The 14,834-nt window shown below is 41.9% G+C and overlaps 1 protein-coding gene across 3 annotated transcripts in view; it reads left to right on the top strand.

Moving 5' to 3' along the window:
* UGGT2 (UDP-glucose glycoprotein glucosyltransferase 2) overlaps positions 1 to 14,834 on the top strand; it is a 446,216-nt gene that overhangs the window by 409,403 nt on the left and 21,979 nt on the right. For all 3 annotated transcript variants that reach the window (XM_040336106.1, XM_040336105.1, XM_040336104.1), the window contains exons 34-36: positions 3,438 to 3,620; positions 6,204 to 6,364; positions 9,458 to 9,572. In XM_040336106.1, coding sequence (XP_040192040.1) covers positions 3,438 to 3,620; positions 6,204 to 6,364; positions 9,458 to 9,572 — 459 coding nt within the window. The remainder of the gene's footprint in view (positions 1 to 3,437; positions 3,621 to 6,203; positions 6,365 to 9,457; positions 9,573 to 14,834) is intronic.

Raw genomic sequence — 14,834 nt, 5'->3', positions numbered from 1 at the left:
TGTTAGGTTGCAATCCCCTCCCAAGGCAAGGGTTCCGTCATGGAAGGAGTCAGGGGTGGACAAGTAAGCCTCAAAGGGGGGGGGGGGGTTGGAATTCGGGAAGTAGATGTTCGCAAGAGTGACGGTCTGATAATGCATGTTTCCCTTTATAAGCAGGAATCTGCCCTCCTGGCAGTACTCATTGAGAAATTGACCATTGAGGTACTTGGAGATAAGTATACTCGTCCCTTTAGATTTAGAGGATCATGACGGACTATGATAGGCCGTTGGGAAGTGTTTGTTGGGGTATCTTGTCTGCCCTAAAGTGAGTCTCCTGGAGAAATGCAATTTGAGCCCTGTGTCTCCATAGCTCGGCAAGACAACTAGTATGCTTCGACAACTAGTATGCTTCTCCGGGGAATTCAACCCCTTTATGTTCCACGAGAGGATCTTGACGGACATGTTGTCTAAAGTTCTATGTCAACTTGCGTCAACTCCCGGGTTGCAAAGGAACGGGGGAAGGGGAGGGAAATGGAGGGAAAAAAATAAAAGGGAACAAAAAAGAATAAATGCAAGAAAAAGAAGATAAAAGGTAAGAAGAGATATAGTCAAGGATGTAGACTCTGCAGAGAGAAGCTACTGCCATCAGGGCATAGTGTGCCTAGTGCGGGAAGTAGTAAAGCACAGCCGAGTTAGGGGCCCAGCCATTGGAGCCCCCGCAGCTTTTGTGGTCGTGCAATTAAGGCACCATTATTACCCGGAAAAAGAAAACAAAAGAAAACATGGTGAAGACAGACCCACAAGCCAGGATCACAAAGTACTTGCCCTAGTAGTAAGCCGTAACTAAGGACAGCACTGTCCCCGCGCCCCAGTCCTGAGATTGCTCAGCTGTACAGCGCCCAAATCTAGGCACCGCGGGACAACTGCGCCCATCTTTACGAGAACATATACACATGCATGTATGCACACATTGAAATAAGTAAGTACATATATATCCCCAAACAGAAGCATATATTTGTGTGCATCGTCATAAGGAATAGCATAACTATCACGTCAAGTCTCTGTGGCGAGCAACGTGTTTTTAGTCCGCGGTTCCGCCAACAGCCAGACTCTGCCTCCTATTTGACCCTATACTCCAAGCCCGGGTGGGATTGTCAACAAAACACCACAAATATGTGGCTACTCGGCAGTGGAGCCCAACTCTGAAAAGAGCGGTTGCTTTTGCGCATAGTCCAAGGACCATTGCTCCAGCAGGACATTCGGAGTATACCAATGTGAAGGTGTTGGGCCAAAGTTAAAAGCAGCAAGCATAGTACTGGGACTGTCAGAAAAACGTAGGAGAGAAGCCATCATTTATGTGAGGTGATCAGTGCATAAGAGGCCTTCGTTCATCCGTGGACCAGGATTAGATGAATGGCAAACTGTAGGGCCCATAGTTCGGAGGCCTTACACACATTGTTCCTGTCATGTCACCCGTGAATAACAAAGTTAATATAACTCAAAATTCAACCTGGATAACAAAAAAGAGAAATGCTGAGCTTGACGCATGTCCGCAGTCTGCGTTAAAAGAATCTGCCAGCTACCCCTTCATGCGCGGGTTGTGAGCGGGAGTTGCCCGCCCGTCTAGCTTGAGAGTGGTTCCCACGACCACGGCGACTATAGTGAGCCCTTTGTGGTCTACCCAGGGAGCTTGGCGCAGTGGATCTTTAGTGATAACAGTCAACAGCCAGTTGAGTACTGGAAACAGATCCATGTCGGCAAAGGTGAACAAGTCTGGAAGCTCCGAGGGGCGATGCAAAGGAAAGGTCTATGCGGACTATGAGGTGAAACGGGTGACCCCACTTGTACGTAAGACCTTTCTCCCCAAAACCATCTAGAAGAGGTTTTAGCAATCGTCATATTAGGAGAGTCTTTCTGGAAACTTCTGGTAGGAGGTGGACAGCTGCGCCATCGAATTCCAGCACTCTCACCTGCCATGCTCGCTGCAATATATCCTCCTTGAGGGTGAAGAAGTGTAAACAGCAGAGGACGTCTCTTGGTCTGTCATATGGATCAGATTGTGGGCCCAGGGTTCTATAAACTCTGTCAATGATGATCTTGGAGTCTTCGGGCGGTCTAGGTAACGGTTAACCACTGTGGAATGCAGTTTTGAGTGTGGGACACTTTCGGGCACCCCCTTAGCCTGATGTTTTGACTGCGATTCTCCAGGTCATCCTGAAGTAGATGCAGCTGTATGATTTGGTCAGTAAGTTCAGATTGGGAAGTCTGCAGGGTTTGTACAGATTGAGATAATATATCCTGGTCCTGCTCAACTACAGTGACACAGGAGTCCAGCACTGCTACATCCTGTCTAATTCGATTTTAGCTCGCCCTTCATGCCTGTCTCCATTCTCTGAACAAGTGACTCCAAATCGGTTCTTGTGGGTAGCTGCTGCAAAAAAGCCCACAGTCTTTGTTCAGAGGAGGCATGGAGAGGGAGACTCTGTGGTTGCTGTGTACAATATAGTGTACTTGCTGTGGTCTAATGCGTGAGTGGCTGCCTCTGCTTCTCCATGTCCACAAGGCTGAAAACACAGAGCGCTGGATGGAATGAGAGCTGAGGGTGCAGCCGAGAGCGATGGACTGGGCAGAATGTCCTCCCTGTCTGGTGAGGCTGCCAGTGATCAGGGGAGACAGCGCGAGAGGTCGCTGGGCGCTGAGAAGGGCGGCATGGTGTGATCGTCTGCCATCTGCAGGGGGGATCAGTCACACTCGGGACCTCCGCTGTGTCGCATGTCGGGCCGGGCGCCATCTTGGCGGCTGCAGGTGTGGAGGCCGCTGGCTGGAGCAAGTAACGGTCAATGCCAGTCTCTGGAGCGGGCGGCTGTCGGGTTTCCCGGGTATCTGTGGATGCTGGTAATGTGCGGTATTATGCCGTGGTATCGCTTCGGGAGAGCCACGGCCGGGAGCCCTGTGAAGAAGCGTCCTCATGCTGCCATGCTTAGGCCACGCCCCCAGTATGTGGCTTTCTAAGGCCTCATGCACACTGGGCATTTTTACAGCTGCTGTTTTTTGCTTCAGACTTTTTTTCTGCAGCCAGTAAACTCCCCAGAATTTTATCCTGTGTGTCCATGCACACATAGGCTGGAAAAAAAACCCAGAACCAGTGGGTTTGAAGAAGAGTTTTTCAGCTGTAAAAACACTCTAACTCTGTTAAAAAAAACGTGGCTATTCATTTATGAGCGTTTTTTGAGCCATACGTTTTTGTGGGGGAGGGGGGACTCTAATGCACAAAAGTGGCAAAACTTGCTTTTTTTAACGCGGCATTATAGCTAAAAGCTACTGGCGGTTTTATAACGAATAGATAATTGTGGGTATTATACTGACCCAGTATAATTTATAGTTACAATTTGAAACTGTATATTTTGCTTGACAGAGCTGCTTTAATATCAAACTTTATTTTATATCTCTGTCCCTAGGAAATCATCCCACACATGGCAGAAGAGTATGGCTTCCAGTATGAATTTGTTCAGTACAAATGGCCAAGATGGTTACACCAGCAGACTGAGAAACAACGGATTATTTGGGGTTACAAAATCCTCTTCCTGGATGTTCTCTTTCCTCTTGCCACCGACAAAATCATCTTTGTTGATGCTGACCAGGTAAGGTGCTGCATGCAAAATTAAGCATGGCTTCTTAGCAGAATTAGGTGACAACTAACAGGCTTTGGCCACAGAGTAATTGGTGTGAAAACTGATTTTATTCTCAACTCAAATTTGAAGCTTGGTTGCAAACAGACTTAGATTGTGAATCCATCTCAGGTAATTATGTGAACATTCTTTCAGTCCTGCAGGGATTTTAGAAGCTCATTACCTTCTCTATCAGTTCTATACTGAATATCCATGCAAAAGGCTTTCATTTCTGCATTTTCTATTCCACCTCTTTGTTCTTCTAAGTTCAGGATGTTCAGTGTTTAAATGATCTGTGTCTTGCCTTTAGCTCATAAGGAAAGAAATCTGAGCTTGCATTTAATGAGAAAATCACAAGAACCAATGCCTCGCAGACCCTTACAAATCCAAGCTAGACCCTGGAGTCGAAACATGTTTAATCCGAATATTGACAGTTTGAATCCAAGCACATCATTAAATTGTGTGTTATTTGGGACTGTTACCTTAACCACTTCTGCCCTGGTTTTCTACATCATTTCAGTGTACTATCAGTCTAGATATTTTAAACAGAAATTCATATTTGCAACCTTAACAGGGGTAACATATTCAGATATTCATAATAGGAGCAATCAGCATTACCTTCACTGAAATGACTAATCGTTTCTTTTCTGGGACCTCAGGTGGCTGGGTTGATGTGCTTTAGAATGTCATTTTTGACACTGGAAGGATACTGTAGTCTGAATCAGTCACTAGTTACTAATAGTCTCCTACCTGCCATCTGCTGCATTGTTTTGCAGCAGCTAAAACAGATCATACAGAGTTCAGTGCTGTTCTTAAGACACAATATTGGCCTTATATTTTCCTTGTGGACATGATGACTATGTGTTTATATAGTGTGTTTGTCTAGTTTTATACTTGGGATGAGGTAATAAGCAGGCACAGCTTTGACACATATCTTTACTGTTTGCATCTTGCTCAGGCTTTGTAGATGACCGGTATGTTCTTCTATATACTGCATATATTGTTGGATTATTTTTATTTGCAAGGGATGCTATAGAGCTGTGTTTGCTAAACAAAGCTTGATCCCTTACAAAATTTGTCATACTCCAGTCAATCGGTATTTGAATTATTTTTTCCAGTATACAGTGGAAGAACATCAGTAAAGGATGTACATCTTTGAACAGTAGGCCAATCTTTGTAATAAAAATGTATTGGAATGTTGCTCTCAGTCCTCCAGTTACAAATCTAAAGCAAGAACATTCTTTTTTAAGAAAACATTGCGCTCTAAACCAGCCAAGGCTGTTTCCATTCCTTTTTCCCAGTTATGGGGGGGTCTTTTGTTCTGGTTCCAGAAGATCTGATGCCTGGGTCCAGAGTGTTAATTCTAGGGGATACAAACTTAAGTTTCACAAGGTGCTTCCTTACTGCTTCATGCTTTCAAACGTTTATAACCTCAGGCTACAAAATTTAGTTCCTTCACACACCCTCTGGAGAGGCATCGCACCTCCAACCTGCGCCTTTCTCCCCAGTTATCGTTTGACTTGCATCTGGCCATTGAGGCACTCTGCCTTGGGTGCTTACATTTTTTTGTCACGTTCCACAAGTTCAATATGGAGGCCATCTGTTCGATAGTGGTGTCCCTGTATCAGGGGGACTTTTTGACATCAGATAGATATAGGATGCATACCTCCATGGACCATTTACCAGGAACACCCCTGTTTTTGGTGCTTAAAAGTTGGGGAAGACCATTATCAGTTTGCAGTCTTACCCTTCTGCCAAGTCACAGCTCCTTGTGCATTCACCAAAAAATTGGCACTAGTGTTGGCCACCTTGAAGTCAAGAAGTAATACTTATCATGGGGTACTTGGAGTTAACCACCATGCCCATCACCATTCAGAGGAGTTTGGGTGCATTTAAAATCTCGAAAGATCCTTTCTGTGTTTGTCACTTTGCCTGGAACACCTGGTGCTGATCTTGGATCTTTCTGTCAAAAAATTACAGCTGTCTGCTGGCTGTTGAAAACTGAGGGCTATTGAATGCGGTCATTTGCACCATGCTTAAGGCTAACAAGTTTGCATCCTGTAAGATGAATTATGGTAAAAATAGAACATAATATGCATGGTGTGAGTCCCTAGGGGTATGCTCTCATTCTTTATCCCTTTTTCCATTACCCGTCTCTCAGCTTTTTGCCAGGTTGGAGCAGCGATTGGCCTTAAGCACCTTAGGGTCTGTGTTGGCAAATTTATTTCAGCATTCTCTGGCATCGATGTTGCCATCATTGGTGTCAAAGGGAGAAATAGTGTCCCGTCGTTGGTGTCAGTTTGAAATATAGTGCCCCATTGTTCATATTAGTAGCAGGAATTATGCCCCAATGTTGGTGTCAGTGGGAGGAATAGTGTCTTTTATTAGTGGAAGGAAAAGTGCCCCAAGGGCCAGATAATGGCAAGCAAAGGGCCACGTTAGGCCTTCAGGCCACAGTTTGGAAACCACTGATTTAAATTGAAGCTGATTTCTGCAGTGTACACAAAGAAAAGCATTTTATACTGAGTATAAAAAAATAATGTTTTTTGTGTTTAGATTGTAAGGACTGATTTAAAAGAATTGCGTGAACTGGACCTTGGTGGTGCTCCTTATGGTTATACCCCGTTTTGTGACAGCCGCAAAGAGATGGATGGTTATCGTTTTTGGAAATCTGGCTATTGGGCATCGCATCTTGGACACAGGAAATACCACATCAGGTAGAAGAATGTAGCTAGGGATTACTGTGTATTAATGTACGTTATTGTAAAAATTTACACTTTTTAATTGATTTAAATAAGATTATAAATTTAAAAGATTAGTTCACCCAAAATTATACTGCCTATGTAGGTAAGTGCTAGAATCATCTGTTGTCATCTTACATTGTTTATGAACACTGTTGGTGTGAGATTCCATGGTGTGGAGAGCCAGAGCCAAAAACTCTGATGGCAAGTACCGATCAGTAAAAACATAAGATGTCATTAGTAATTTCAGCAGATTTCTATTCACTCACAGCTGGAACATCAGATTTGGATAGCTTGACCAATTAAAGTCTTTCAGTTTATGATCGTACCTCACAAGAAAAAAAGCTTATATATAAAGTTCTATGACAAAATAAATTCACTGCCGACAAACATAAGATCTGTCTGTGCATCGCATTTTCTTATATTATATTTTCATAATGTATGTACCGGTATTTGTTATATTCATTTATTTTATCTGTGTTTAGATGAATGTTTATGTTTATTCTCATGTGAATATTTTAATAGCAAAACTGTAAATGGTAAATGTGTTCTGTTAAAATAGAATTAAAGGCAATTATTTTTTTTACTTTGGGTAAAATAAGGGAGGATTATAACAACCTGTCACTTTCTGTCCCAAAGTCAAAAATGTAAAGAAATCCCTGCAAAGTGAGGGATTCCCTTGTTGTCAACAGGTTCCTCATAACTTGCGTCCCCATTGGAAGATTTTCTCTATTACTTTTCTGAGGACAACACAAAATTGGGATTTTCCTTCACTTTCGCTTTTGATGATAGCATAAGCTTGAAAACTAGAGAGTTTGAATCGCCCTAACAGGGGCACAGACAGCAAAAGCATGACAGATGTTCTAATCCCTCTCCACTCTGTCCATAACAAACAAAACATTTCCTTTAGTTATTCTTTAATTCGATTGCAAAGTACTATTAAAATGCCAATACGTTTTTTTTTTTTTCGTTTGTTTTTTTAATTAACCACTTATGGACAGCCTACCGTTATTATACAGTGGCACTTTGAAGTGGAATATCATTGTTATGCAGCAGTTGGCTGCCATAACCCAGGTATCCACTTTTCAGCGGGCGGTCTGCTTTTAGATATAAGTGGTCTCTGTGGCGGATTCGCTTTGGTGCTCTCCACCGCTTACCGGAGGTGAATGGATCCAGTCCCCTCTGTGGTATGGAGCTGAGTGAGGGGAAGATGGCCCCCACCCGTCAAAACGTCACTTCAGTCCATAGCTCCTAAAGGGACTTTTTTCAAACAACATGTTTTTTTTTTTTTATTGCATTTTAGTGTAAATATGAGATCTGAGGTCTTTCTGACCCTAGATCTCATATTTAAGAGGTCATTTCATGCTTTCTATTACAAGGGATGTTTACATTCCTTGTAATTGTAATAAATGTGACACAATTTGTTTTTAAAAAGAACAGTATACAAATAAAGAGTAAAATAAAGAAGAAGAAGAAAGAAAGAAAAAAGTTTAATGCGCCCCGTCCCGCCGAGCTTGCGTGCAGAAGCAAAAGCATACTTGAGCAGCGCCCGCATATGAAAATGGAGTTCAAACAACACATGTGAGGTATCACCCCGATTGTTAGAGTGAGAGCAATAATTCTAGACCTAGACCTCCTCTGTAATCAAAACATGCAACCTGTAGCATTTTTTAAACGTCGCATATGGAGATTTTCAAGGATAAAAGTTTGACGCCATTCCACGAGTGGGCGCAATTTTGAAGAGTAACATGCCCTGGGGGCCCGCAGTAGCTGTGAGAAGCGGATGCCATCATATGATATCTAGCCGGAGGGAGGGAGGGTTCCTGCCGCCGTCATATTACAATGACGTGGTATGGAACTGGTTAGTTTGAAAACCAATAGTGTCCATCAAGAGTCCAAAAAAGGTTCCACAAACCAGAGAAAGTCCCCTTTAATGTGCAAAACAGATAAAGTTCTTCCTCCCAAGAAAATATAAAAACATTACAATATGCAAGCTACAAGCTTGCAATCAAACAGGCAGTCATTACAGTAAACAATCTTTACAATACATTGGCAATTGTGACAGCATATGTGCAAGCAAATGGGCCAAATGGGATGAAACATAGCGATTATGACATGGGGGGATTTGGTGAATCAGAGGTCTAAACAGACCCCTATTGTCTCACTTTTGAGACAGAAAAGGGGACTGTGGGCAGAGATTCTCCAATCCCTTTCTCTGCAGCTTCAGCTGCATCGGACAGTGAATGAATGGGAAGTGTTCTGTGCTTAGCTGCGTCCTGTTCATTCACAAACTGAAGCATAGTAAAAACGGTTTACCATGCTTCAGTTATGAATGAACACCGTGAGTGATCGGTACTGATCAGTCACAGTGCTCATTCAGAAAATGAAGGGGCCAGTAAATTACATATTATTGGCTCCTTCCCCTGCTCTCCATCCCCTACAGCAGCAGGCAACAGAGGAGGAGAGTTGGCAGCGCTGTGGGGGACATGGAGGCGGAATCTGCGCTGCACGGGGTGATTAGGACGTGCCCAGCCTTAAAGGCCAAGTAAACGTTTTGAGAAAGCAAAGCATTGCACCCACTATCAGTGGATTAGGGTGCAATGTCAGACTCCTAAAGACATATACTCCAGCTTTTTTGCCCATAGCTCTGTATAGTTTCTAAAAGAAATCTGAAGGGAGTGTTAATGAACTAGGAGGGCGCTCAGGCAGCACCTTCAGTTCATTGACTATATGCTGTTTGCCGCAGTGAAAGACAGGACTTGTAGTTTCTTCATTCACAGCCATGCCCATTTTAAAACATGACAGGGCTATGTGGGAATAGTACCCCCATCCACTGTCACGGGATTGGGGGGTGCGTTGGAAGGTTCTGGGGCATGTTACACTAAATACGGGTTGCATGCTCCAAAAGTGAATTTATCTTTTAATTTCACCTTTCCAATTCTTCAATATTTTGAAGAATATTGAAATTTCTTCTAAACATTTTGATTTTAAATTCATAATAGTTGATATTTGATCCATATCATTTGAAAAACCGCATTCATTTTACTACTTTGGTTCCCTCTCTTACAGTGCTCTATATGTGGTGGACCTAAAAAAATTCCGGAAAATTGCTGCCGGTGACAGACTACGTGGCCAGTATCAGGCTCTTAGCCAAGACCCCAATAGCTTGTCTAATCTGGATCAGGTGAATATATTTTATCTCTTGATAGCATTTAGTGTTCCACCTAAACTGCATTGCACTTATTTAAACATCTTCATAGTGTTCTTATTTATGTCCCATGCAAGCATGTAGAAGATATTAAATGAAAATATGCTTCCTATTCATTGTAATATGAATTTTGTATTGCAAGGGACAATGTGCCTAGATATAAATTAAATCAATTGTTTAGACTTGAAGACTATTGTACTGTCTGAATGTGACCAGGTTAAGCGTTAAGGCTTTAAAGGGAACAAATGTATGTTTTTTTCTTTTGCCTTTTGATAATTTTGTACAATAAGTTGTTCAAATTTGAAATATATGTGAGACTCTATTCATACTTTCATGCTGTTGGCGCAATGTGGTGCCATTTATTCTAAAGGGCATCCCTGAGCTTCTTTATAACTGAAATGTTGCAGGGCATTGCATTGTCAAAATGGTATATGCCCTGTTTCAAATACATGGGCTGCTTTTAGGGCCAGTTCACATTGGTGCGATGCGGGAACCCTGCGAGTCCAGTGCGGGTTCTCATATCGCACCTAACTCGCAGGCAGTTCACACTGCCCTATGCAAACTGCAGGGAGTGTCAATACAAAGTTAAGGCCCCCCAGATCGGTTTGCAGTGCGAACTGTGAATTCGGACAGGATGCGATCCGATTCTGGTGCAGACAAAAAAAGGGTCCTGCACAACTTTGGTCCAAATGCGATGCAAATTCAGCCATAGTTTGTATGGCTGAATTTGCATCGCCCAGACATCGCATGTGATCTTCACAGAATGCAGTGTTAATTACATGCAGTGTCTGGCATCGCCACAGTGTGAACCGGCCCTTACGCAGCTCACAAATCCGGTGCATGTCATATTTAACATAAACCATGTGACCTGTCAGCACATGTATGCTCAGGTGGAAACAGCTGTGGGGAACTTGATGCTGCTGATAGGAATGTGTTACACAGCTTGTGTAAAAAAAAAAAATTGGGCTAAATCAAGGTTTTGTTTCATGTTATTAAATGTTGCCTGTGATTTAGTGCATAGCTTTAATTGTAACAAAAGGGAATGTGGAATTCATTAGCACATTGAACATCCTGAGGCAATGACTTCAGAAGCATATATATCATATAATATCCTGATATTAAAGCAGAACTAAACTCTGTCAACTATTTTTAATCCTTGGATATCTCCACAATCCTGTCGTAGCGGATGTTTCAGGAGAGGGTAGTAATAGACCTGACTGACTAACAAATTGAAGCTGAACTTCAGCGAACCCTTTATAAACAGTTACAGCAAACCATTTTTTTGCTTTTGGAATAAAGGTTTTATATAACTCAAGGGTGCTCAACCTGTGGCTCTTGGAGCCCTTTGATGTGACCCTTGACCTCAAACCAGAGAAGCACACTTCTATTTTATCCTGCGGGTTTGGTGCGCTTCCTCAAAGCGCACCAAAACTTCTGAATGCAGGAGTTTCGGTGCGCTTTCAGAAAGTTCACCACACCCGCAACATATAATAGAAGTCTATGGGAAGCGCAGGTAACTCGCAGGATTCCTGCAGCGCATCATAGTGAAAGCACCCTAATAGGGGGCTCAGTGCAGTAAGCTGAGATGTGTTTTCAATCACCCCTCCAACCGCTGGTGTAGTGTCAGGGTCACAATGGTGATCCCGTCCCATGCTCCAGGGGGCCCATTCTATATTACACTTGAACAGGGGGTGCTGTGGAGGCGGGATATAAAGGAACTCCAACCTCTCCATTTTACTCTTGCAACAACCGCTGAAAGATGGCTTTTCCTCCTCTCCTTCCTGCTGGCATTCAGGTGCTGCAGGAAGGAAAATGTTAATTTTGCTATTTAAAATTCTAAATTCTGAAGCAATTAATTGTGGCATGCAACCGGTTACCAAATCACCTAATTGACCCTCACTCTTCAAAAGAACTCTTCAATGACACTGAATAAAAGTTGGCCATTGTAAGCACCCTTGTAAGTGTTAAATAGTTGATCTCAGCCCTCTACCTACTACTTTGTCTGAACAACTTGGTCTTTTAATGTAAGTTGAAAAATTACAGACTTACTAGCTAGATCACCAGGTGAAAATAAAGGAAAAAAGCCTAAAAAACTGAAAATAATGCAGCAATTACATGTTTAAATTGCTAAGTTGCAATATAATATTTTTTTGATTTTGGGTTTAGTGCCGCTTTAACAATAAAAACGTGACAAATACAGTAAAATAGCTTGTCTCAACCCTCTAACTGCTGTTTTGTCTGAACAGCTTTGAATGTTAAAGTAAGTTGAAAAATAACTGAGCTACTGGCATCAGGTGAAAAGAAAAGAAAAAGCTGAAAAAAATAATGCAACCACCACATCTAAGAGTTGGTGAGCTGTAATTTAATAAATGTTGGTTTTGGGATTTAATAGCGTTTTTAATTTTAGCCTCCTTTATTTTTTCATTCAATCATGGCATGTAGAAAAGTGAATAATGATATGAGGCTGATGTATGCCCCACTGATTATATTATCTTATGAAGTGGGAATTTTAATGAATGGTCCACTATGAAGCGGAATTCCACCTAGCACTGAAAGTTCAACAAGGAATCAGCTAAAAGCAGCTCAAAGGCGAATAGAACTTCCCCTTCAGAGTGCCGTCGTACGTGTTGTACGTCACCGCGCTCTGTTGATAATTTTTCAAAAACGATGGTGTGTGGGCAACATCGTTTTTAATGATGAAGTTGGAAAAAAGTTGTTTTTTGGACATGCTGAAAAATTTCTTTTTTTTTCATGCCAGAAAACGACCGTGTGTACGCGGCATAATATGCAAGTTATTGGTGTAAAACGGGGTTGAGAACCCGGGTCTTGCCCCAGGGAACATGTATCAATGGAAAAAAAAGTTTTAAAAACGGTTGTTTTTTTCTGGAGCAGTGATTTTAATGATGCTTTAAAGTGAAAAAAAATTTGAAAAATTCCTTTAAATATCGTACCTGCTGGGTGTTACTATAAGAAAAAAGTCATTTAAAACTGCTTGCGGCTTTAATGTAATGTCTGGTCCCTGCAATATGGATAAAAATCATTGAGAAAAATATCATGGGTTTCCCCGCCCCCCTCCCCCCCAGGTCATTACCAGCCCCTTTGGCCCTATATACTTTGAACAGCAGTATACAGGCGGTGCAAACAAGACAGGCACTGTAGGTTTGTTGTTAAGTAGAATCTGTTTGTAATTTTGAATTGGTACTTTTTTAAAGTGTAGCTCCAGCCAAAAAATCAATTTTTTAAGCTTTTTGGAAAACATAGAGAGGGGTTATCACCCCTGTAACATTTGTTTTGCTGTCTGTGTACATCTGTTCAGAAGATTGCACCTCACTTTCTGTCCCAATGACAAATGATTTTGTGAAAATTTGTTTTTTTTGGTGCCCCCCGGCCTCTTGACTGTGTTTTAAAGGTTCAACTTTGCATCTATGCGAAGCATCAGAGTATGTGCCTTGTTGCAGAACAGCCTATTAATTTGAGAATTAACTGCCTGCCACCCCTCAATAGCACCAAAGTGCATGGGCCTTTTTTAATTGAATTTTTTAATGCCGCTGCACCAAAATGCATGGTGCTTTTGTTAGCATGCGTTTTTTTTTTTTTTTTTACACACATTTTATATTTATATATATATATATATATATATATATATATATATATATATATATATATATATATATATATATATATTGTGTGTGTAAATAAAATAAAGAATAAATCACAAAAATGCATGCTAACAAAAGCACCATGCATTTTTTTGAGAATCGTGATCTTCATTCTAAGCAAAATAATCGTTATTCTAATTTTTCCCAGAATCGTGCAGCTCTACTGCCTTTAGTAATTAATATGAGAAACACCAGCAAATCTATTGATGTAGCTTTAGCTGCACACTGTATAGAGGACACAGACAGTACACCAAGTGAAAATACTGCAGCTAGCACAATCACCTGCCTGCCTGTCAGTATATTTGGAAAAGCGCATCTATCTTAACTCAATACAGTGTATAAATATATATACAACACCTGGGATGCATATATATCCTCTACACACTGTAACTCTAACTGACTAGCCTGCCTGCCTGCTCGCTCTATCTAACTCCAAAAAATGACACTCTCTCTGTAAACCACCAACACACTACACAAGGCCGACTTCCAGGCAGCATTATATACTGTGGGGTGTGTACTAAACCCCCTGTGCCATAATTTGCCAAAGCCACCCTGGCTTTGGCCAATTATGGCTCTCCATTTTTTGCGCGGTGTGATTGGCAAAGCATGCGGGTCATAGTGCATGCTTTCATCCGCCTACATCCGCTAAAGGAGTCCCGCCCCAAGGGACACAACGTTCGGTGGGGAAAGGCATGATGTCACCCGCAGCCATCCACAATTTGTTTTCATCGCTGTTTTGCCTGGCACTGGCCCTGTGCCTTTGTTTGTGAGTTTTTACTATTTTATCAATACATTTTTATCTGTTTATGCGGAGAGCACTATGGTCTGCCCCCCCCTTCTTTTTCATGAATATATCCACGATTGCATCCATTCAATATTTGGTATCATCTGCTGATCTGATTGCCTGGTTCCTGTTGGAGCATTGCCTGGTTCCTGTTGGAGCACTGCTTAGGATTACACCCTCATGGGAAAGCGTGTTTGACCCTATTTAAAGGAGGGTCCACTCTGTGAGGTGAGCGGCCAGTTCAGCTATTGGTGCAGGTGTCGCACTATACCCACGCTCATCTCCTGCATGATATTTGTATACAGTCACTTATAAGATCACGTGGATGACCTTTTATGGACTTGTTATTAGCGCTGCACTACCTTTTGTACATAGTGCATGCTTAGCCAATCATCAGCCAGCAATGCACTGCCATGCCGCAGTGAATTATGGGCCATGACACACCACTCGAATTTGGCGCGAAAGGCCCAAAACGTTTGTAATTCGACGAACGATCGAACATACAATTTAGGACATTTGTTTGCTAATGAACCTTCTTTTATTTGATGCTGCTATCTCCTATATAGTACATTTCCCGCAAGCTCCTCATATGCATAACATTGGAATAGGGTGACTAATTGGGATATGATTGCATACGATTTTCCTTTAAGTTGGATTTGGTGTTGGATGACTTTTGCAGTCTTGACTTTCTTTATTTGGACACAATAAAGGGCAACTCTACATGCAATATTTATAAAACTTTACAATGCATCAATTTGGCTTGTGCATAACATACTGCAGCAGTCAAATGAATTG

This window comes from Rana temporaria, chromosome 2, assembly GCF_905171775.1.
Source record: "Rana temporaria chromosome 2, aRanTem1.1, whole genome shotgun sequence".
NCBI lineage: Eukaryota > Metazoa > Chordata > Amphibia > Anura > Ranidae > Rana > Rana temporaria.
This window is presented reverse-complemented; position numbering and strand designations above follow the sequence as displayed.